This window comes from Pipistrellus hanaki (genome assembly GCF_964339955.1).
Source record: "Pipistrellus hanaki genome assembly, chromosome: 6".
Classification (NCBI taxonomy): Eukaryota; Metazoa; Chordata; class Mammalia; order Chiroptera; family Vespertilionidae; genus Pipistrellus; species Pipistrellus hanaki.
This window is the reverse complement of record NC_140508.1, coordinates 60,268,387-60,293,689: the sequence shown is the minus strand read 5'-3', so window position 1 is coordinate 60,293,689 and position 25,303 is coordinate 60,268,387. Positions and strand designations below refer to the sequence as shown.

The 25,303-nt window shown below is 44.9% G+C and overlaps 1 protein-coding gene across 2 annotated transcripts in view; it reads right to left on the bottom strand.

The window, feature by feature from the left end:
• The window catches only part of MTCL1 (microtubule crosslinking factor 1), a 113,812-nt gene that overhangs the window by 49,354 nt on the left and 39,155 nt on the right, over positions 1-25,303 (bottom strand). For both annotated transcript variants that reach the window (XM_084887749.1, XM_084887750.1), the window contains exon 4: positions 4,966-5,025. In XM_084887749.1, the coding sequence (XP_084743875.1) occupies positions 4,966-5,025 (60 nt within the window). The remainder of the gene's footprint in view (positions 1-4,965; positions 5,026-25,303) is intronic.

The following is a 25,303-nucleotide window of genomic DNA, read 5'->3' as shown; positions in this document are numbered from 1 at the left end:
GGCCAAAACAAAGCCGAGGGGAAGCTGGGGCCTTCCCAACGTCCGCGGCGTGGTCCCAGACACAAAAGAAACCAAACGATTAGTTTGGAAAACACGTGCACATGAAAACCGTCATACAGGCGATGCGTGAGGAGAAGATGAGATGAAACTCAACACCTGCCGGTGGATGCGGTGATCCCGCGTTACCTTGTGGCCCAGCCTGACCCGCCACCAGCATCAGCGGGAGAGAGAACCCCTCGTCAAGTCTGGCGCAAGGCACACAGGCTTCCGCAGCCACTTCCACCTGCGGCCACTCGCTTCCTCCATGGTGCAGACCTCCCTCATCCAAAGTGGGCATCGACCCACAGGTGTTACTAGGAGCGGGGAGGCCAGGTGACCCCAAATCACGGCCAGGCTTTCCACTGACATGCTGAGAACCTGAGACACGGCAATGCCCCTCCCCGCTCCCCAGGTCTCCCTGACCCCAGTGTATCCCAAGGATGATGTGAGCACAGAATGATGAGATGACAGGCATGAGGGTGCTTTGGGAGTCGAGGTGTGGGGTAAGTACCAAGCTCTGACAGTTAGTATGAAGTGGTTACTGCAAACCTCAGCCCCTGGGTTACTCACAACCTTCCGCCATGCAAGTGCAACTTCAGAGCCCGGGGTTATGTTCCGCTCCCTTTAGTTGCTATAACGCAGCAGGAAAGTAAACTTAGAAACCCAAGGCAAGGAGGTTAAGTGTTTCAAAACCCGAGATGTAGTTATTACTGGAATACCAGAGGCTGCCTAGGATCACCAAAACAGACTCTCTCTCTTAAATGCCACACTGCTCGGCTGAGGTCACACTGCTTGGCTGAGGTCAAAAGGGCACTATTTGGCCAAGTGGAGAGCAGACTCTGCCTTCACAGTGCAGGTCTCAAAGCCGGAAAGTGACATGAATTCTGGTTCAGGGTTGTGCAAAGGTTTTCTATCACTTTCAGTGGGAGCAATGACCACTTTCAGGAGTCATTCCTCTGTGATTGGCTATCAGAAGTTTCAAAGGCTGTCATGGGGACAAACTTTCAGCAAAGGAGACACTCAACAGCATGTTGGAGGGTAGGCAAACCCTATCAGCTCAGGGGCAGGGACGTCATCAAACTAATATCTGGAACTAAATCCTCTGGGGAGAATGAACTCTTTGAGTGTGTGCTCACGTGGTAGAGTTGACACAGCTTTCACTCTCACTCTGCCATTTTTGCCACCTCTCACTACTAGTCAGAAAGATATGGAAAGATTTCCCTTGGTGACCCCCCAACTTTCATCCCTCCACCCACCCACCTCTTCCCTGTCCCACAAATCTATTGGGGATAGGGAGTGACGTGACAGGGCCGACTGGAGGAAAAAACCTAAGGCCAGCTGTGAGCCAGTGCTGCGTGGAAAGTAGGCCCAGGTGCTGTCTGTGCATCTTCTGAAGGACATGCTCCCCCTGTCACCCTCCTAGCAGAGGACAAGCCAGTCCTGCCTCCCCTGGGTTCAAACATGCTGCTCTGAGTTCCACCACTTCTGCCCCTTCTGTCCCTGGTACCATGGGCTGATCACAGACACAGCCCTGGTGAACCCATCTCCCTTTGTCTAAAGCAGGATCCTCGCTCAGACACAAGGTCGTTTTGAAGGTTAAATGGAATAATGTACAGCAAAGTGGTTTGTATATATATGATAAATCTCCATACTCTAGCACCCTGAAATTAACTTTCTCTCTGTCTGAAACACAATTAATAATAGGGGAAGGAGCCAGTAACTTTACTCCCCACCCTTCCCCCACTCTGTAATATATATAAATATAAATATATATAAATATAAATATATATAAAGAGTAATATATATAAATACCATTGGGAACAGAGAATGGTCTTCGTGTTCTAAGAACTCATCCCATTAAGGATTTAGTTTTGGGGGATTAAGGGGACATAAAAAAGGCTTCTATGACTAACTGGGAAATGAAGCTGTCTGCCCACTCACAGTAAGCAAAATATGTTATTAACACTGCTGGGATAGTGATGCACATATTTTTAAAGGGCCTAATTGAATAGATGGGCTGTAAAAGACATATTGTAATCTATCCTAATACGAAGGGGAAAGTATACGTATTTGTTGATCCACTCATCCTTCCAGTACATACTGAGTACCTACTATGCACCAGAAATTGACATTTTACTTTTAAATGACCCAGCTTCATAAAACTTTCTAAAGTAAAACAAGCAAAAGTACCTTTTCAATTTATTACTAAACCTAGATTCCCAAGAAGTCAATGGAGAAGGATAAACCAAACCTTTGTAAATTGATTAGCATACGAGTGAAAAGTGTGGGACAAGACAAGATAATGCCCTTAGCCCCATCATTAACTTGATAGCCAGTGTTTATCCTTCGTCCAAAATCTCCTAAGTGATCCTATCTCCACCAGGGAACAGAAAAGTCACCTTCTGCATGAGGATGGCAGCAGAGATCATGGAAAACAATGTCGCCAGCCACAAGGGAACTCCAACCTCTGCCAACCTCAAGCCTGGGCAGACCCAGCGATGGACAAGACCACCTACTGTAACCAATGCTCTAACCTTTCTTCCATGGAAGCTTGCAACTGGTGAGACCTTGATAGGGAAGAACGGGTTGGAAAAGGGTAAATGAGGGGCAGAGTTACCTGCTCAGCTCTGGGAGCTTCTGTCTCAAACCCAGATCTCAGATCTCTGCTGAGAGTGCTCCCCAAAAGTGGAGCTAAGAAATTGAGGAAATGGATAAGATCTCTGAGAGGCACAGGGAACCAGGCGTTGCACAAGGATTCTGAAACACTTGGCTATAAATACTTAGAGTAGAAAAATATGATGAAGCCCTCAAATTGCCTTGATTTCCGGAAACCTTGAACCTTGCACCATCCCTTTCCATCTGCCTCCCCCCCACAAGTCTGACTAGAAACCAGAACCATTCTCCTCTGTCTCCTTGACCTAAACCCCGGTCAGTTAAAGAAGCAGGATTACATGACATACCCTAATGATGTCCAATTGAAAAAATATCCCAAAAGTCTTCTTGTTCCTTAAAGGAAGAACTACACACACAGCAGGAATGTGACACATAATTAAAGCATGCTGTCATCTCTACTCAACACCCATGCACGATGAGGCCTGCCACCAAGACTGCAGCCATTTTTGAAAGAGCAATCTTTGAAGTCAAGGCAGTGTGTGCATTTAACGAAAGGGTCAGACTTTCCCACTCTATTGAGGTGGCTGGAGAAGGTGCGGTACCATCTAGGGCCGGCATGAGGAGGGGAGGCCGGGGTGCTGGGCTCAGCCTGTTCTGGGGGCAGGAAGTCACTCCTTCTGATGAGATAGAGAATCACAGCCTCAGCTAAAGCATGAGGCTGGCTAGCCATCTTATTTTGTAACCACAGACTTCTAAACCCTGCCAAAATCTTCGGGGGAAGGGTCTAGGCTGAATCCTAAACTGAAGGATATCAAGCTCTGGTTTCAAGAGTTTATCAGATAGCCCTGGAATGCAGTATGAAAGCAGAAGGTTGAGTCGAACTTTCCACACGACACTGTCCCTGTGCAAGCAGAGAAGGCAAGCATGGCATGGGGGCAGGACACACAGAGGACCACCACCACCAGCACCAGCAGCAGCACCACCACCAGATGGAAAGGCCTTGCCAAGCAGCAAAAATATATCACTACAGGTGTATATTCTTTGGCTTGCAAGTCTGATGTGTAGCCAGCACCCCACGCGCTGGCTGCTCGCATTCCTACCTTGCGCCGGGGTGCCGGTTTCCTTTGGGTTTTGGTTGCAGACCTGCAGTTCCCAAGGCGCTCGGCTCCACCACTCTGCCGGACAGAAACTCCTTTCTCAATGACACTGCAGGCTGGGGGGGCCGAACACACGCCCAGTGCCCAGGGCTTCTCACACACTCCCGAGGGGCAGCTCGGCTGTCCTCAGCCCGATGGACCCACAGGGGCAGGCAATACCATGCTGCCCCTTCCAGAATGGGGTCAACAGCTACCCTTTCAAGGAAAAGATCTTCCCTGGTCAAGAGCCAGCAAGCTGAAACATCCTCGAAGCCCAGGAGGGCTCAACACACAGCAGTGGGACTACAGATGCCAATTTCCCTGGCATCAGTGAATGGCAAAGCCAAGATGGGGGCGTAGAGATGGTAGAAGAGAACAGTTCACCTTTGGCATCCCTGCTGTTCACACGGCCTGGCCCCCTTGGAAGGGCACTCTGGGGATCAGTGTGGAGACTGGAGAAACCAAAGGAATCCGTGTGGAATTCACAGGGGCGGGTCAGCGGAGCTCTTAGCTACTGCCTCTCTCTGATTACCACTTGCTCTGAGAGCTCAGGGAGCTGATATCCCAATAATACCTTTGTTCCCTCCAACACTTAATACTAGCAGTGATTTTATAAAAGAGGAAGAGAGGAATCCAGTAAAGCAAGTATTCAGGAAAGCCAGGAAAGTTCGGAAGAATACATACGTACCATGTACATAGAAAGGGCTATGCTTTTACCATCCTTTGGCAGGAACATTTTAGGTTCATTTAGGACAATTTAGGATTCTGTTCAACTTGCACATATATATATATAAACAATGCTCCTAACAGTGCCTTGTGAAGGACTTTGTGAATAGCACAGTAGCTGTACTATGTGACCGTGTGGATGACTTTTTAACCAGTTATGGGTACTGCCAGAGCCCTGTACGGCACCAGCTTACGTCTCACACAAAGCCATTCTGTTCTCCTCTTTCTTGAAGGAATCACCAGCTATGGGTGCAAGACCCAAAAAGGGAGGAGCCGTCGGTTTGGAAAGAAAAGCTTCACCCATGGAGGTTTTGAATGAGTCCACATTTATTGCCAGATAATGTTTCTTTGAATATCTTAAAGGTGACGCTAACATTTTTTAAAGAAAATTCAACATGGGGTGTGATTGCCTCCTGAAGAGATGTAACATGAGAACAAAACCTCTGCTTACCTGGGTAAGGGTTTTCTTTTCTTTGTATGTTTCCCGACTGCCTCTTCTTTTCAGGGAACTCTGAAATAGATCCAAACAACATTCTGTTAAGAAGGGGTCATGGGGAGGGAGGGAGTGGAGGGGGTGGGGGGGGGACCTGCCCAGGGTGGGCACCATCCAAACTGGTCGGGGACACACAAGGACAGGGCTCTTCTTTCCCCACTGAAATCAAGAGACCATTTAGAGTCAACATTTCAATGCAGTAAATAGGTTGGTGAGGTCTTTGAATTCTAAAAGGCTTTAAATCCTAATTATTATATTTCGGGTGTTCCTCAATTACTCAGTTTCATGAAAAAGGAAGGTGACTTAGGTAATTTGTACCAGTGGAGGGGAGACAAGAAGAGGAAACGGTAGGAAGTTTTAAAAATAGATATATAATATGTCTGGGGCTGCCTTATTTCCTAATTATGTTTTGTTTGGACTCATATCAAAATTATTTGATGTTTCCTGAATGCCTAAAAGTAAATGGTCAGAGAGAGAGAGAGAGAGAGAGAGAGAGAGAGAGAGAGAGAGAGAAGGGTGGCTCTTGTTTTCAGAGAAAACCTAATCTAGGTTGCAACATTCTCCACGAACAAGCCCCAATTGATGATTAAACCTAAATCTTAAAGATCTAAGAGAGTACCAAATATAGTCATTTGTGATGTGTCCTTGGCCACCAGTAAGTGTCCTTCGGTGGACTGGGTCTTGCCTACTTTTACATACACTACAGTGCACCATTGCCTGCTATGGGCAAGAAGTGTGTCTGAAATATAAACACAAGTATACATACAAGGGCCCAGGGGGGTCTGAAATGGAGTAACAGGGAGGCAGACATTTCCTGCCCAGTAAAGTATGAGGGGTAGAAGCGCGAGAAGAGGAATTTGAGACCTGAAAGAATTCATGCAATCCTGAGAAAGGCGGAAGAAAGCCGCTTGGAAAGTTCAGATTGTGGCTGTCACTCAGACGCTGGCAAACTGTGACAGAGGACACTCTCCCTGGGCGCTGCCCCTCCCCTCTGCAGCTTCGCCCTCACTGAGGCGAGCACCTGCTCCTCTGAAGGTGGGTGCACTCAGCGCCCGCTCTGCCTCATTCCTTTGCTGCAGCCCACACACCCAAACAGCTGGGACAGGAGGCTCGGATGCACGTCACTCACATAACTGTCAGCCTTCAGTTAATTAACTCAGCTCTGTTTACATTTTAAGTGTCTCATCCTCAGAAGACTAGGCCATGCCATTTATTGGACGAATTTTAGTGTTAAGAAACAAAATTCTGCCAAAACCAGTTTGGCTCAGTGGATAGAATGTCGGTCTGCAGACTGGAAGGTCCCAGGTTCGATTGTGGTCAAGGGCATGTACATTGGTTGTGGGCACATCCCCAATAGGGGGTGTGCAGGAGGCAGCTGGTTGATGTTTCTCTTTCATCGAGGTTTCTAACTCTCAATCCCTCTCCCTTCCTCTCTGTAAAAAATCAATAAAATATATTTAAAAAGAAAAAAAAGAAAAAGAAACAAAATCCTAGCCCTAGCCGGTCTAGTGGATAGAGCATTGGCCTATGTGGATAGAGCATAGGCCTATGTTCTGAAGGGTCCTGGGTTCCATTCCAGTCAAGGGCACAGGCCTGGGTTGTGGGCTCAATTCCTAGTTGGGATGTGTGTGCAGGAGGCAGCCAATCAGTGATTCTCTATCATATAAAAGAAACAAAATTCTAGTTTCCCTGGACCTTTAGGAGGCCAGGGTCGTGTGTGTGTGTGTGTGTGTGTGTGTGTGTGTGTGTGTGTGATTGAGTGAATGGATGAGATGGTTATAGGATCAGCATGTGAGTGAGCGCTCCCTGGTTACAAAGGGTGTGTGTGGGTGTGTGTGGGTGTGTCTCCTCTGATGGGTTAAATGAAGCAAATCTTAAGAAGGGCTTGAGTTTTCCCTTCTTAATAAGTAGGTTTTCCAGGATTATTCACGCTGCAGTGAAGGAGTTTCTTTGATTTGAATGAGCTGAGTGAGATGAACACTTCTGACGATTCCCTATAGAAAAATAGGTTACAAACAGCATGTATTTTGTGGCTTCAGTGTGCAGCTAATAAAATATAAATATATGTACGTATTATATATGTTTGTTAGAAAAGGAGGCCATAGAAATTGTATCACAATGTAAATAGCAATCATCTTCAGGTGACAGAATTACAGGGGATTTTAATTTTTGTTTTTGTGGATTTGCATAGTCTGCAAGTTATCCACACTAACTACTATTTCTCTTGCAAGCAAACAAAACAAAAGTAACCAGGATACGGACATTTGTGCTTTAAGGAGGAGAGGGGAGAGGCGAGCACCCATCTCCTGTGCCGGATTGCAGCGGAGCTTCGTCAGAGGTTCTGTGCCGAGTTGTTGAGCTTTTTTACCACAATTAGAAATTGTGTTCACTAGCCTGCACCTTGAGGTATTACCCAGACATACACGGCTCTTTAAAAGGACCAAGAGGCTCCCTAAGGGTTGAAGAAACTGGCCAGGTGCCCCATTGCACTGCAGGCCCCTGGCATATGGCTCCCTCTCCATGTTCCAAGCAATGGTGAAGTCCCTCCCCTGGTGTGCAGTCTCCTCCCTGGCTCACCTGCATATGGGCCAAGGAACTCTGGCTATAAAATGATTTGTATGAGCATCATTTAAAAAAAAAAAGATCTATATATATTTTGTATTGATTTCAGAGAGAGGAAGGGAGAGGGAAGAGGAAGATAGAAACATCAGTAATGAGATAATCACTGATTGGCTGCCTTCTGCACACCCCCGACTGGGGACCAAGGTCCCCAACCCCACAACCTGGGTATGTGCCCTGAGCGGGAATTGAACCGTGACCTCTTGGTGCATAGGTCGACGCTCAACCATTGAGCCACAGCAGCTGATCTGTATGAGCATTATTTGTGGCCAGTTCATTCCTCTGGATGACGCAAAATTCTAGTGAATAGTCTTCTCCAAGAAACAATTAAGGGAAAGGGGAAAATGTAGACTATCAAATAAATGCAACCCAGAATAGGGTGTGCCTGCTGTTTAATTCTACTTTCTTTTTAGTCTGTTCAACTGCCAGAAAATCAACTCCAAATTCCTATGAAAAAGGGGGGAAAATTGGGTTTGTGAATCCAAATTGAACCCATCCAAGACTGATGCATTTGCTGAGCACTGGATATGATTAAATAAAATATGAAGTTAGGCAATTATTTGGACTTCCATATCAATTCTTAATGTTTCCTATTTTAAGTTAGCCAGTTACTTCTAAGCAATTTCAGAAAAACGAACAGGCTCTCATGGCTAAAGTGTCTTCAGAGAGAAGCTTTTGGGGCTTTAACACTTTAAATTGGTAGTAAAAGAAGGCAAATATAAATTAGAATGCTATACATTATGAGTCTATATGGAAAAGAGGGAAGAGATGTAGGCAGGTGATTTTCAAAATTCTCACAGAATCTCATTATTCAGAAAGTAGTCTGGGTTTTTGGGGGGCTGATTTATAACACAAAGTTCTGAAGTCAGAATAAGAAAATGACAGTTCACAGGTCTTCTTCCCTTTAGGAGGAAGTTACCAAGCTTCTTCTACTCACTCAAGTTCTCACTTGAGTGATGCAGAATGTAAAGAGTAAAAGCGATCAGCTTCCCCTTCAACTAGAAGCACCAGGTCTTGGCTGGAAGATGCCTCATGCCCTGTCTTCCTCTTCACCTGCCCTAAAACAGCTCTCAGGGAGACGGGTTCCCTTCACGCCATGCAATCACACAGCACCCCCCGGAAACCAGCGGCACCAGTTACACTGCAGGGCCCAATACACATAACCCCCTCGGATTCCATGGAAAACCCTCCCTGGCCATAAAGGGAAGGGAAACTGCCCTAGCCAGTTTGGCTCAGAGGATAGAGCATCAGCCTGAGGACTGAGGGTCCTGGGTTTGATTCCAGTCGAGGGCACATGCCCAGGTTGGGGGCTAGGTCCCTAGTAGGGGGCGTGCAACTGGCAGCCAATCAACGATTCTCTCTTATCATTGATGTTTCTGTCTCTCCCTTTCCCTTCGTCTCGGAGATCAATTTAAAACATATATATGAGAGAACCCTTGCTCTGGCCCTGTTTGGGAGGATAATGTGATATTATCAACTACCATTTTGTTGGGCACTTGCTAAGCTCTTTCTTTATACAACTAACCTAATTTAATTCTCACGAGACCCTGAGACGCATATACTATTATCACAGACAAGAAAACACAGCAGACATTAGGTAGTGTTTCAAGGTGCCCCAGACTCGGAGATGGGGCACCAACCTGTCCCCGACTCTAGCTCTCACTCCTGGTCACAGCCACCAACCTAAGAGCTGCCTCCGAGCCTCCCGCCGCCCAGTCTCCTTATTTGGGCTGTTTTTCTTTTTTGTTTTCTTAAGGTTTCTAAGCCCCAGATTGCTGAGTTTTCTCATCCAAACAGTCTCTCCTTTCTTTAGAGAAAAAAGCACAAAGAGCTATTCTAGGAATGGCTACAAATTGCTCTGCTCACAGGATACCTCATGGCCGGGAAGTGCTTGTTGGCACTCTGATTATTTCTGAAAGGTCTGAGCTGCAGACAGCAGAAGTCCTTATTTGGGAAAGATATAAAACTATTAGCAGAGACAAAATACCACAAAGTAAGTGAGGAGACGTGGAGGGAAATGATACTGAGACACTTCGGCTGGAGAAGGCCACGGCCACACTGTCCAGGCCACGGGGCCCACCTGGAACAGACCAGACCGCACAGCCAGCCTGTCAGGCGGCACCTGCTCCCGGGAAAGAACATGATGATAAAAAAATGACAGGTCGCTGCACATTTGCTTTTCTTGGCTCAGTTTAAACCTTAGAGATATGTATCTTGAGGCCTAATGATTGAAAAATTGCTGGCTAAAACGTGCTATAACACAGTAACCTCAACCAAACATGGTAAAATAAATGAAACGGAAGATGACAAAGTAAAGCTGTAGGTGATCCTTCGTATGCAAACAGAAAAATGGAAAATCAGGACCACTGCAAGACCATAATGATAATTGCACCAAAAATATGTCCTTCTCCCAAATTGGAAACTCAACTCTTTTTTAAAAAAATATATATTTTATTGATTTTTTACAGAAAGGAAGGTAGAGGGATAAAGACTTAGAAACATTGATGAGAGACAGACATCCATCAGCTGCCACCTGCAAACTCCCCTACTGGGAATGTGCCCGCAACCAAGGTACATGCCCCTGACCAGAATCGAACCCGGGACCTTTCAGTTCAAAGGCCGATGCTCTATCCACTGAGCCAAACCAGTCTTGGCCTTTTTTTTTTCTCTTTTTAGTCCTCATGTGAGGATGTTTTTATTGTTTTTTTTAGAGAGAAAGGAAGGGGGAGAGAGAAGGGAGAAATATTGATGTGAGAGAGAAACCTATTGGTTGTCTTCTGTACACACCCTGACCAGGGATCAAACCCACAACCTAGGTATGTGCCATGACTGAAAATTGAACCTGTGACCTTTCAGTAAATGGGACAACACTCTAACCAACTGAACCATCCAGCCAGGGCAGGAATCCCAGCTCTTAGTATACACATCCACGCAGGCACTTAGCAACACCACCAAGCATTATATGAAATACGAAATTGGAATGCACACTTCAAAAGTCTCTTCTGACTTACTTAGTAGGTGACAATAAGTGCCCATTGAACTGTCAGTTGAAAATTGGTAGAAATGTATATGCCATTTGCCTGTCAGAACTGAAGATTATTTTTAAAAATAATGTTTCTGGCTCCCACTGGTCTATGGGAAAGAAATATACCAGTCATCAAGATAGGCAAATTATTTTCTTAGTCTAATGAAATAATACAAAAGAGAAGTACTTTGAAAAACAAAGCAAAGCCAAAATACAATATCTACGTAAAAGTGTGTATATGTATGAGAAAACGTTGTCCCCTTTCAGAAAAACCCATTTCCTCAGGTGCATGTAACATGAGAAAATACTTTGTACTTTTGTTTGTTTATATTTCAAACAAAAGAACATCGGGAAAAATTCTGAATTACTTGTGCAACTATTTCATAATAATCTGCTGTCACATCCCTTAAACCTTCTAATTTAATTTTTCACATTGTTCTAAATAATAGAGTGCATTATCATGCTATTAAAATTTATGCACACATCTGTCAAAACTTAGTAAATCTAAGATCTGCATATTTCAGTATATATAAATTGACTTTTAAAAAGTATACAAAAAATTAAGCTCTAGTTAACAATGTGTATTTAGGGAAAAGTGAATTGGTGTCTAAAATTTATTTTCAATGTATCAAAAAAATAAGATGGGTTAATAGATAGGTGGATGGACAATAGATACAAGATAGATCAAATACAGTAAAATGTTAATATGGAATGTAGGTGGTGAGTATACAGGTGTTTGCTATAAAATTCCTTAAGCTTCACTGTATGTGAAAATTGCCATAATGTTGGAAAGAAAACCATTATGCACATGCGTTCCTGATTTCATGGAAAACAGTTAATACAATATTGTATAGCCCATTAGTAATTATGATTACTAAAAACTTGGAAATCTTTTACTAGTAGAATTATGGGTGATTTCATGTTTTTCTTTATACACTTTTTTTGCATTTCTCCTGAGTTATCAAAATCAATATATATTATATTTTCAGATCAAGGACGATGCTATATTTTAAGGACAACAGAACTAACTCATAATGCAAATGTCCCCACTAAACCTAATACTGTGTTGCCTTCGCCTGGCCTCCTCTGGAAGCGATGGGCAAGACTGACAGACAAGACTGATTGTGTGGCCTCCAGAGAGTCAGGAAATAACAGGAAATTAAACTGGAGGATTAGTCCCCAGGCAGGATTAGCTCTCTGCTGCTGGGGACCATCAAATACATCTTCCAACAGAGGACAAAGAAGGGCCTAATGCACATTTAGGGACAGCAAGTGGATCTGAGATTCTAATCACCCTCCGGGCTGATGGCTTCCTCTCGAAGAGGCTCCCGACCGGGCGGAGGCCAACCTGCTGACCCATGTCTGCTGAGGAGCCCTGTTATCTGGAGCCGCTGCTCAGCTCCATTCATCATCCAGAGAAACGCTCTGAAATCTCAAAAGCGTCCCTGGTTAGCATTCTGCATAAAGCCGTTCCTGTCCCTTGGGGAAATCTTCAACAATGCTTTGTGACAACTTGGATTCCCACCTTTGACACCAAGATGCATGCTGAGTGACTTCAGGGGAGAGTGGGGATGCTTGCCTGTGTTTTCATGATTCCTATGGAGCCAAAAGCTCTCTCAAATGTCCAATGGCCTCCACCACCATTCAGGAAACTGCAGACGATTCAACTAAGCAAGACCAGGAACTGAGCTGCGGGGCAAGGGGCAAGACGCTGCCTGTTCTTGTAGCTGGAGAGACAAAGCCCTGGAGGCCAAGAGCGGCTGGGTCACTGTGGTGGGGGCGGGCCAGCCCTGCCTTCAGAGGCAGGCCAGCCAGTGGGCCCTGAGAAACCAGACGTGCTTCCGGTAGAAGGAAACCTGGCCCAAAAGCACAGCACTAGCTGCCCCGGGCTAAGGATGGGCACAGAGCAGAGGAAGGGGCTGCCCTGCCCAGCCTGGCCGGGAAGGGCCTGGGCAAGTCTTTGAAGCGGCATTCAGTGCAAGAATGAAAACAGCGCTACGTTTGGGTGATTAAAAGCAAGGCGCTATTTTTATCCGTGGTCCTGTCTTCTTTGTTAGCACACAGGCTGAGAAGGTTGACGCCCTAAACCATGCGTAATATTTCTGCTAGCACATTATGTGGATGAGACAGCACATCCCAGACAGCGTTTAAAACCACAGTCAGCTGTCTCAGACCGGTGTGTCCACTGCAGCCTCTCCACAGTTAACGCAGAGCGACCACCATGAAAGCCCAAGGAGCTCCCTGACCCCCGAGACACACACACACACACACACACACACACACACACACACACGCACACACATATGCACAAGCTGCTCCTCTCCCCCTGGGAGTTCCTGCAGCTCCTGCCTTGCTGAGGACGGGGCTCCATGGAGCAGGCTCCCGGGACAGCACTGCGCTGAGCATGAAAGGGGTGCAGGTGCAGTGCCCATCGGGGCACTCTTCCCGTGTGCGAAATCTGCTTTGCGCTGTTCGAGCCACATCGGTCTAGTTTTTGTCTTCTAAAACGACGCCAAATCGCTAACAGTCTCCTATAGGAAATGCTGGTCTGAGGAAGCGCAGATGTTGTTAAGATCCTAAGTGCAAGCTCTAATGATCCAGAAAGCCTCACCCAGCTATCGAGGGCCAGGGTGCTCTTTACTCAAACTCAGGCAGCACTTCATTAGGAGGCTCCTCCCCGGGCTGCAGGAAATCTATCGATGCAATCAAGCTGGACGGGGGTGGTTTCCGAGCTGACAGAGTACAAGGGGCTGAATCAGGAAATCCCTTCTACTTGCAAGCTTTCTCCTGCTTCCTCTCTGATGCACCTTCCATGGCCATTCCCCACGGGGACAGATCACTGTCTCTCACAAGCCAGCATGCCTATTTCTGAGCCGCCGCCTGTCCAAGGATGAAAGGACAGGTCCCAGGTCCTTCCCTGGATTCTCTGATTCTACTATTCAACCCAAAATCACTGCCGCCCAGAGCACACGGGGCTTGGGCAGAGTGATGCGTGCCCTGGAGGAACTGTGGGAAGAGGGAAGGATACCCTGCAAGGTGTGGGTGTGTACAGTGCCTTGCTATTTGCCTTTCCCAGGATGGCGAGTGGGAATGATGGCTCCTCACTGACAGGAGCAAACTGAGGCTTGCGCAGGTCCTTGGTGCAGCCAGGGAGACACGGGGAGGAAGGCCTGCCTCACTCTGGAGTGGGCTGCCCCTGCAGGGAGTGCCGGGATGAAGCCGCAGGGATTCAGAGTTGAGGTGCCTTTGCTTTGCCATCTGTTCAGTCATCTCTCATCCCCCGGGTTCACAGAGTGCGGTGCGTGCCCTTGTGTGGCTGCACCGTGTTCACATCCTTCCCATCCTCCATCCCTTTCACAGGTTTCCAGAAGGAAAGCTGGCAGCCACTCCGCTCCCTCCACCTTACTCGGATGCACAGGCGTTGCTGCTGCAAACTTGTACCTGGGGATGCAAGAGTGCATCAGAGCATTCACTGGTATTCGGAGGAAGAGTCTCTTGGAGGTTTAAGCAGCAAATATCCTGCAAATAGGAACATGTCAGCGGAAAGGCTTTTTTCCTCTCACTGGATGTCCACAGACTTCTGCTTGACACCCTGCTCATGACTTTGAAAACTCAAGTTAGGCTTTTGGACCAAATATCTTCATGAGTTTTTCAGTTTCCCGGCAAACATGTGAAAAGCCTCGCGCAGAAAAGGGAAAGGTGGATTAGGAAGAAGGGCTTTCCTGCCCACATCCAAGCACATCCCTCATGGCTTCTGACGCTGAGCTCCTGGTGGCTTAGTTTCCTTATTTAAACGTGGGACTAATATTAATACCTGCGTTATACAAAGGGTTCTTGTAAGGACTTGGTGAAGTGATATGCTTAATAAGTGACAGCCATAAAAAGCAAACGTTAGCCTGCTAAGCAGTTAAAATTCATTCATTGGCTAATATTTTCAAATGCTATTCATCCACCCCCTCTTTTTTTTTTTTTTTTTTTTTTTTTTGCAAATTGGGAGTAAGAGCCATCATTAATCATTCCAGCTTTTTTCTCTCTCTAGGAAAAAAGACCAATGTTTACAGAAATGTGTTTTCCACTCCGCCTGGGAAATGTGTAAACTTGTTCATCTGTGTGGTTTCTGTAGGTTCTTTTCTGCATATGGATAATTTAGGACTCTGAATTCATATTACAGATCACTTAAAACCCACCGTGAAAATACTGCACGATTGTCTGTTACTCGTTCACAGATAAAATTTTAACTTAAAAAAAAATTCTCTTGTAGTGTTTTTTATATCATTTCAGGGAAATAAGTAGGTCAGATTCTCCACAAAGCAATTAAGTATGCTAAGAGCCAATGGCAGGAAAAACGGCCTCACACACAATGTTTAGAATGAGTCAAACTGTGAGGAGAAAAATGGTGAGTGACATCACACGCCTTCCCCCGAGATCAGATCCTAGCAGATCCCAGTTATCAAGGGAGAGGCGCTTGCCTTTGGGACTGACAAGGTTTTTCTTTAGCATATTCACATCCAGTGAATAATGAGGTTGCAGGGGATTGGCTGAATGGAAGGCTAAGTAGAAGCCTGAAGCAGAGGAAAGGGATATAAAGAGCAAAGAGATTATGAAACCTCTTCCATACAACAGCCTCTGTCTGGAAGCAGAGGGACTCCGAGCAGCACCCAGCATGTGAAATGGAATGCGCTGGGAAGACCTCCTCTCTTTGGTCATGGCTCAGTCAGATGAGCAAATACACGAACTGTCCTTGAGACACAAACCAACACCCAGGTGGGAAACACGAGAAAAGAGTTAGATTACGCACCTTCTAGGCCTTTAGACACGTCGGACCCACGTATCCTGGGTTGGCCCCGTGTGGGAGCCCCCGCCCGCTGGCCGCCTGTCTGGGCCGGGAGAACCCTCCGTGGTGTGATTCTTTTCTTAGACATTGTTTTCTTCCCTCTTTCTAACCCCCTGATCATTTCTGGGTTATGGTTCTCTGTTTTCTTCCACATGACTGAAAACAGACACAAGGTATTGTCCGACTCTCCTCCACTCTGGGCAGATATTGCGCATTTTGTTAGAAATTAGGGCATGTAGGGTAGAGATATTCTTTGTGCAGTTAGCAGGTTATTTCAGGCTAGAAAAAAAATATGTACAGAAGACTCTAGCCCCCAATAATTGATTAAGAAGGAAATTGATAAAGAGGAGAAAGGATGCACAGAAACTGGACCTGAAGCAGGGCGGAAGCTGCCGCCCTGAGAAGGGGCGGATGTGCACACTCCAGCTCACCTCCTGTGTCTCCCCCTCTTCTCACATTTCTCTCCTACTTCCCCATCTCCCACAGAGCCTCAGTAACCCACAGCGGGGGGTCCCCACTTATCCTTCTACCACTCCTTGTACCCCATCTGCTGATACTTCCTCATTCCTTCATCTCAGCTGCTATAGACATCGCTCCATCTCCATCCCTGGGGTTTGGACGGGAGGGTGGGGTAGTAGGGGTGGAGGGTGTCCTGTAGTCTCCCTAATCTGTCCTCAAGAATGGCAGCTATGTGGTTTCTATCGACTCTTCTCTCCTCACTCCACATTGCAACATGCCGTCCCTCACACACCATCATTTGTATTTGTCCCTTTTTCTCAAGGGAAACTGATCCCCTTGATCATTCTGTTGGAAGGCTTCTTGGTGGTGATGCCCGCCCTCTGAAATAGATGCTGAATTCTTTAGTGATGTTCTCTTCACGGGGATCCACAGAGACATCTCCATCTCACTTACATGTCACTGTGCATTTGCCAGGTGATTGCCTCTGGCTTATGGACCATGCGTTTTGTGTTTGCAGAGTCTGTAGGCATGTGATGGCTTTAGCTACTGAGACAGCACCAGACAGCTCCAAAAGCATGTGGGTGCCATTCACCTATGGACCCTGATACCTTCTCTCTGAAAATCTAACCTACAGAAAAATATCATTTAAAAACACTCATTATTGGAGACTCAAATGGATACCTGCAGTGGAGTGTTATTGACAATAGGCAAAAAGGTAGAGATTATCCAAGTGCCCATCAACCGATGAATGGATAAGCAAAATATGGCATAAACTCTCAATGGAGTACTATTCAGCCATTGAAAGGAAGGAAAATCTGACACATGGATGAACCTTGAAAACATAAAACTAGGTGGAATAAGCCAGGTGAAAATAAAAAATAAATATTTTATGATTCTATTTATATGAGATCCCTGGATTAGGCAAATTCATAGAGGCAGAAAGTAGAATAGAGGACACTAGTGCCTGTGGGGAGGAAGAGTGACTGTTTAATGGATGTAGAGTTTCTGTTTGGGGTGATGAAAAAGTTCTAGACATAGACAGTGATGATGGTTGCACAACATTGTGAGTGTGTCCAATGCCATTGATTTATATACTGAAAAAGGATTAAAGTGGTAAATTTTAGGTTATGTATATTTCAACCCAATAAAATAATTAACCATAGTCTATTTTAAGAGCCATAACAAAACATCCCAAACAAAACTCTATGGACTGCTATAGCTTATATTCTGGGTGTCACATAAGATCCCGTGATTTATTTCACTTTCCATGTGTACAATATTATACATTCTTTCTCTCCTTTTATGGCCAAGAAGCTAAGATTATCAAGTACTGTTTTTAATCTGTAAAATACACATTCCGATAGATTCAAACTGTTTATAAATGTTTTGAAGGCAGCTTTTAAACAGTGACCAAAGCTTTAGCAAGTTTTTTTTTTTTCTCCAAAGGCCTTACATTTTTTTAAACAATGGCACACATTTAAAATTTTTATTTTATTATACCTCTAAAGGTAGATTTTCTCTTCTACTGATGTTTCAGGTCAGTATATTTTAACCAACTATTACATGCATGGTTTCTTTATAAGAAGTAAAAAATTTCTCTCAGTGATCATAACTTATTTGCAGGAAAAAAAATTTAATTTATCAGAAAATACTAGTGGGTGACATTTTTATGTTTTTCATAGAGGTGCAAAATTTTAAAACTTGTTGGAAGCAATGCAGGAATACCTTCTATGTTATTTTGTATTTTCTTTTTGTACAAACACACAAATACATTCACAGATGAAATCAGCAGGAAAAGAATGAATGAAAGGAGTAAAGGAAGATGTAAAGAATAGAGATAAGAGGGAAGTAAAAAAGAAAAAAGTCCCGAGCCTTCCATGTATTCTTAGATATGGCTTCAGCTGACCTTGATCATAACACTTGCTTTCTGATGGGTTAGAAGAGAAAACGAGATGAAATGACCATCCGCCGACCACCAGATCATGGTAAAAAACATCAGGTAAGTCAGCAAACACCCTGCTTGCATTTTGCATCTAATAGCTTGCTCCATTATAAGCAAACATTTTATATTCAAGATCTTTTCTCCTCAAAACCTCTGTGAGATATTATTATTCTCATTTCACATTAGAGGGAACAGGCTCCGAGAATGTAACTTGTCCGTCACCATAGGCAGGATTTGAACCCAGCCTCTCTTTCATAGCCTGAATTTCTCCACCAACCGTGCTGTCTCAGACGAGGAATTTTGGGAAAAACGAGATCAGACCGATGGTTGGCCGCTCACCTCTCTGCTGACTGTTCTCCCATTCCAGTTGAACCAGTAAGATTAGCCTCCATCCCGGGAAAGTATGCAATAAGGAACAGTGATGTGCCTTTGGTATTCTGGGGGTCTCAAAATGGGCAAAGAGCATCTCTTGTATTGCTAACGTCACTTCACATTTATCCATCTTTTATGATGTAAGAAAGGACTCCACCCTATAAACGTCCCTTCGAGGTGGAGCACACCCAATCCTCCAGGACTCTGAGGCCCCCTTAGCATGAGCCCAGCTCTTCAGGGCTCCTCGGAGGAAAACCTGGGATCCCCAAACAAGTCCCTGTGCTCTTAGTCAGGACACCCACAGCTCACTGACGTGTCTTCCATTCTACCCTCTTCCAGTTTGAGACCTCAGAGACCCAGGCCTAGTGTTTTCCGGGTTGTTGGTAAACTCAGAAAACCTATTAAAATGACGGTTTATCATTTATGAACATTTACACTCTTCTCTAGAAATATATGCCAATTACATGCTTCTCTAAAAATCCTGGGCCTGAGAGAACAATTTCCTTTTAACAAGGGCCTCGTTACAATGCTCCACTTTTTAAACATCTTTTCTTTGCAAGAGACTGTTTTCATAGTGTTTGTGACGAATAAGAACCTCTTCAGCTTCCTTATTAGAAGGCTCTCAGAGGGTCCCTGTGGGGGAAGCAGTCTCACAGTGAAGTGAAGACAAAGAAAGAAACCTTTCTCCTGTGTATTCCCTGCTGTTTGGGAGACACGGTAACTCTTCAACCTCCAGGAGTCCATGTTTCAGCAGCCTGTAGTATCTTTTCAGAATCCCCCATGAATTTGGCTCCTGTTTGTGGCTGGGGACTAGCAGGGGCAAGGATGGATAACAGTATTGAGCTCCAGGAAGAATATTAAAAACATGCCTCCACTTTCTTCTGCCTTAAGAAGCAGTATTCACTTTTAGACCTTACGCCATACAAATGCACTGATAGAAAGGGATGTTTAGTGGCCTGTCAGGCACTATGGATGACTTTGAAAGCTGTGTGTGTGTGTGTGTGTGTGTGTGTGTGTGTGTGTGAGTGATCTGCTACTTAGGTCTATCCACTCAAAGGCAATTTTCCTCCCAAAGTGATCCCAAATGCAGAATTAAGCAACAATAACACTTCCCTCCCCCGCAACACTCTCCCATCCCTTTCTGTCATTGTGTCCATCTGTTCCTCTGCTGTCCTGAACTGACACTCTGGAAGAGGTATTTCAACTGCGTTTTACTCTCTAATAAGTGGAGGGAAAAGAGGAAGGGTCTTGGAGAGAAATCTGCCATGTTGTTATTGTCAGCCTTCTGCATCTCTATTCTGAAAGCCCTGCATCTGGTCTCCCCGGGTATCAGCACAATTTGCAGAAAGAGTGTTTGCTTCCTGGTGCCGCTTATTATTATCTATCTATTGTCTGATCACAACATGTGACAACCACGAATTCCCAGTTCATGGAGGTCCCTGGCCCTTGAGATGAGAGTGTGCCTAAATATGAGTTCAGCATTAACCATTCTCAGCACAAAGTAACACAATCACAGCTCACAGGAGACCAGACTTTTACAGAATTATCAAGTCATAAGCTTAACTAGCCCTACGGCAGAGGTGCCAAGCTCATCACAGATCAGATTAACCAACCTGAAAAATTTACCCACTGCCTTTCATTATCTCAAATCCTATGGATTAAGGAAAAGCCAGGTGACATGCACTGCTTTAATCTGCAGAAGAAAGTGTCCCGAGAAATTATCTCTACCTAGGAAATGGGAAGTGAGTCATGGCTAGATAGCCGTAAAATCTCTCTGGCGTAATTCCTGAGGGAGGATTAGCAGGGGCTGCTACCATCTAGTTCGTGAGTCATTATTGGAAGCACTTCCTTTTATCTTTCTTGGCTAAAATGCTGACAAACCAGCCTTTAAAACCTTATTTAGCCAAATCCAGTTACAAGACCAGCTAAAGGAAAAATATCTGTATCAAAAGAACGTGCACCTTTTATTAATACCAACAATAAAAAGACAATGATAGTCTTTAATACAGTAAACAATATTGCTTTTAAAGAACTATAAACCTTTACCAGACAACTTCTCTTAGAAGAGACTATTCCTCAAAGTCCAAATGACCTCCTTTTCCTATACACATCTCTCCAAACACATCGCTGTGCTTGCACAGAAGTGCTTCTGCAGTGTCACTGGGTTAGATGGGGAGGTACACCTCTCTCCTATTACACAGCCCCTGCGACTTCCATCAGATTCACACTTGACATGCTCACAGATCTCCTTGCTCCCTGGCCTTCTTAGTTCTGTTACTGACCAGCAAGTCACGGAAATCACCTGCTGCAAAACCTTATGGGGGTTTTCTTGGTCACCAGGACACATATCTTTAGTTTCTACAGTGACTGCTGATCAGCATCCTCAGGAAAAAGAGGGGTTCCACATGATTTCCAGGGAACTAAAACTTTCCTCTGAAGGAGCTAAAATGTAAAACAAGTAGATGGAGTCAACCATTACAGATGACTATGAAGTTCCAGACTCCTGGGAGTTTGGGAGCACGCAGGAGAGCGCAGTGGTGGCCCACAGAACTCAACAGTGGGAAAGCCGCATTTCTAATTCCCAGTTAGTCTTTTTAAATTAGATAGTGCTTTTCGCTGCCTTCTTAAATGGAATTTATAAGTAACAGTCAACTCTGACCTCGTGGGAGGGGCTCTGCTGTGGGCTCTGTGGCTGACTCTGCCCCTGCCAATGCTGTCATCAGGGTGTTAACAGAGTCTCTCTTTTGCCCGGAGCCAGCCTGGTCCTCTGGGGTCCAATCAATCAGGAGCTGGGGTACAGCGGACCGCAGCCATGGGAAGTAGATAAAAACCCAGCTAACATCAGGGGGGAGGACTCTAAGAGGAGACCTCGCCCAGGAACTGCATCACTTGGGATTCACGACAGCTCCGTGGGGGCTCCGGAGCCTTTTGCAATGCACTCTGGGGTTTGTGACCATGTTCTAGTTGCTTAAAGCTGCCAGCACCTGAATTTCAGATAAAGACACAGTCTCATCTTTCTCCTTTTTCTGTAAAGTCTCTAAATCTCTCTTTTCTCCAAAACGTTTGATTCTATCCTTCAGTATTCCTGAAACTCAAGTGAGAACTTGAATCTCCTCCCTTTGATCGGTGCAATTCTTCTTCTTGGCTCGCTGAAGCTGAAATCTCACGCTGTTCTATAACGGAAATGTGATAAGGGCCAGAAGTCACCAGGCCAACTTACAACCTCTAGAAAGGCCTGGGACCTTACAAAAAAGACCTCAGCACTTGTGTGCAGAAGCTCAGCACCCCACTCCTCGGACAGAGCCCCTGCCTTCACTCCACGCCTGTAAATCCTCATCTTTGAATACAAGCCAACAAAACAGATGAGAATAGTCGTATTTGTGTAATATTTTACAACTTGCCATATAACCTCCATATCAAGCCCTGCTCCATGCACAAGTCCCTGTGAGCAAGCCTTCCGTGAACATTACCGACTATATTCATTCACACAGATGATGGTTTGTCTTTCAAAGGTGGCTGAGGTATTAAAAATAGTCATGACCCATCACAAAATAGGCCAGGTTACCCGGGGGCCCTGGAGAGATGTCCTGGAACCTAAGAAGCGACGCTGGCTTCGGGAGGACTTTCTGGGACAGAGCTGGTTCCGGGGAAGCGAGGAGAAGGGTGTGAGATGCCCCTAAAGCATCCTTGGTAGAAGAAAGCCTTGCGCGGTCATCGCTTCCATCACTGACACTCACCCATGCTGCAAGTGTTAAGACTAGATTATCATCTCACCACTATCACCACTCTTATTAAGTTGAAGCTTGATAAGAGTCAACAATCAGGGACTCACCATCATTTTTATGCTAATATGGTGGTATTCATCTAAAATAAATCCTAGATTACGAACAGCAACAACAAAACCCCAAAAAGCACCTGAGTCCTGGACCTTGCCCTGCACCTGCGGTGTGACCTCAGGCAAGTGCCTTGGCATTCCTGAGCCACCCCTCCTGTGGGAGTGAGAGCATGGGGGCACTTGGCATTACTCAAAAGTGATATGTGGTTACCAAGCATCTCAACAGACAAGTGACCTAGGGATTCTCAAGTAATGTTTCCAGTGAATTCAGTAAAGTGACACCCCACGCCCAAACAGGAGCAAACACCAACTGCTTCGGCAGCCATGAGCTCTCCGAATCTGTCACGTGGACAGGATCAAAGCTGGTGCAGCACGGGGGAGACTTTCTCGGGTGAGCTCCACCTGGCCACTATTTTTCCCCACCCAAAAGTCTGAAGAACTAAAGGCCCTTTCCATTAATACTCCTGCACTTCACACCTCCGAGATAGCGAAATGGAGAATAAGACAGATACCATTGAGAGGGGTGAGGGAGGGCAGGAGGCAATCTCAGACAGCACATTGCAGAACTGCACGCTTCTGCTCTATAGGAACCGGGGTGGCTGTGGCTAGGAGAATACACAACAGTTAAAAAACCTGTAACCATTCATGATAGAAATGCTACTGAGTGATTTGGTTCACTCTCCCCGCTGCCGACATTGGTCTTTCATTATCCAGCAACTGAAAGATTTCCTCTGGTTGTCTCACGCAAGCCCGTCTCATCATTCTAATATGTTTTTAAACCAATGGCATTGACAGAATCATCTACTTCCTCCATATTCGCAACAGCACCCCGTAGAATATTATGCTAAAGGGATTGTTTAAAAATAAGAGGCAGAGGAAGGAAGAAAGGGAGAAAGTTTATCGAGTGGTTGCTTTATCACAGTCTGTAGGAAATGCACTAGGACTTTCAAATAGTTTGAAATAAGAATATCTAATTTATATTTGAAATATATATAATTATATGATATGATATGGTAATTTACTAAGTAGACACACATTTTAGCACTACTCTCAGGTTTTCACCTGTACACTGTGCTATTTATATTTTTATATTAATAGGAGATGGTCTCCATGGGTCTCTCCCATTCCCACCTATCTTGCTGGGTATGCCAAGGACACAAGGCTTGGATCAGTCTTTACCTGGACCATTTCAGGGCTGTGTGTGCGGTGAGCAACCTTGAAGCATGAGGTAGCAACTCTCTGCAGCAAAGAGCATGCGAGTTTATGGATCCCTGGTTCAGCGTTCTCCAGCCCTGGCTCAGGCCCACTGTGTGCACAGCATCCATCTGGACTCGCTGGGTCCTGCTCCTTGGACTTGGGGACAAGGGAAACTTGACTGTGCTGATGCTGACTGCTGTGCCCAGAGAAACAAAATCCTTTGTCTCTAGCCCAGGAGGCTCATGACTTCTGTCAGCAACCCTGGGACAAGCTGGATTATTATCTTGTGAGCAGGATAAAATCAAATCCCAGATCTGTCAATATCTTACTTCACATAACGATGATTGCGGAGTTGAGTCAAAGGAAAACAACTCGATTCAAAGGTCCTGCCTATGACGATGGAATTCAGCATTGGACACTTTAAAAAGTGATTTTTACGTTGTTGAAAAGCATCTCACCCACCATGGCTCTTCTGTCTCCAGTTCTGAGTGTGCCCAAAGATTCTATCTGTGACCCTTGCCTGACACCCCAATTGCCTGGCCTGGGGTTTGGCTTGTTTCTATTCTCTGCGTGACTGTGGTTCTCCTGAAGGTGTTGTGGTCTGATAATTCATAACGTTTATTTATTTATTGTTTGTTTGTTTGTTTTTCTCTGTAAACTACATATTCATTTTTTAAACTTTATTTTTGTTACTATTACAAAATGTCCCTATTGATAACCTTTAAATACAAAAAAATAAAAAATAAATCCAAGGGCAACCAATCTCTGCTTTTGGCCCAGCTCCACTGTTTGTCCCTGCAGTAATAGGTCAGAGCAGCCATGTTCGGTCCGCTCGTTTCCCTGTTTGCCCTCGTGTTCTCTGAGGCTTTTCATGTCCCAGCTGTCCACGGCCTGGTGCTTATGCCTCACTTACGGTTTACTGCTCACTGTATGAAGCCGAGGGCCTCCCCACTCATCACTCTTGGAGGGCAGGGGCTAGGTGGCTGCTCGAATAGCAAGAGGGCTCCCAGTCGCAACTCCGTAATACTTGATAACTGATCAATCAACTTATCATTTCTCATTCGCATTTTTGCAGCAACATTTTCCAACATCATTCCATTGGCTTTGAAAAGTGGGAAAGTTGCAAGTAAGATTTTTAAACAGTTGCCCCAGGAACCACAGAACTGCTCTGTGTGTCTGGCCCAAAAAGTGCAGCACATCTCAGACTAGAAATGTTTTCACTCTTTGATTTGCTCTTCCACGTCGTTTTCTCTGAGACCAAGGGCCACACCAGGCCTTTCCTAACTTTCCTCCAAATCAAACCTGGAAAAGCAAGTAGCAGCTGCTGAAGAAAACTATAAAACTTAAAAAGTTTTTTTCTATTTAAAAATTAACAACTAAGCTCTCCTTCAGTTTTATACAACTAGTATGTGGAAACTTAAATGTGAAAAAAAAAGTTTAATGAAATTTACAGAACTACTATTCAGTACTTCTAATATGCAGATAATTTTCATAAAGTCATGATCTTCACATCTCTTACTCAAAATGATGCTATTTAGATGTTCCTGTTTAAAAATATTAGATGACCCTTAATTTTACTCATTCTGCGAGTTGACCCTGACCTTGTCATCTTTTCCCCAGGTCAGCCCTCTGCATTTATCACCAAATGACCCAGATTCAAAGCACCAGAGGCTGCTCTCCTTCTGTTCCTTCTGTTCAACAAAACTCCATTCAAGATACTTGTGCATTTATTGTTTCCCTCATTTTCAGCATCACTACCCAGATCTAGGTCTTCCATACTTCATGCCCAGGTTAATGAAACAACTTTCCAATGAGAATATAATTGTCTTTTTTTTGGTTACCTTATATAAATTTTTATTTTTTAATTATAGTTGATATACAATATTATACTAGTCTCAGGTACACAACCCAGGGATTAGACATTATTAAGCTTTCACCCTGATAAATCTAGTATCCATCTGACACCAGACATGGTTATTACAATATTATTGACTATATTCCCTGTGCTGTATT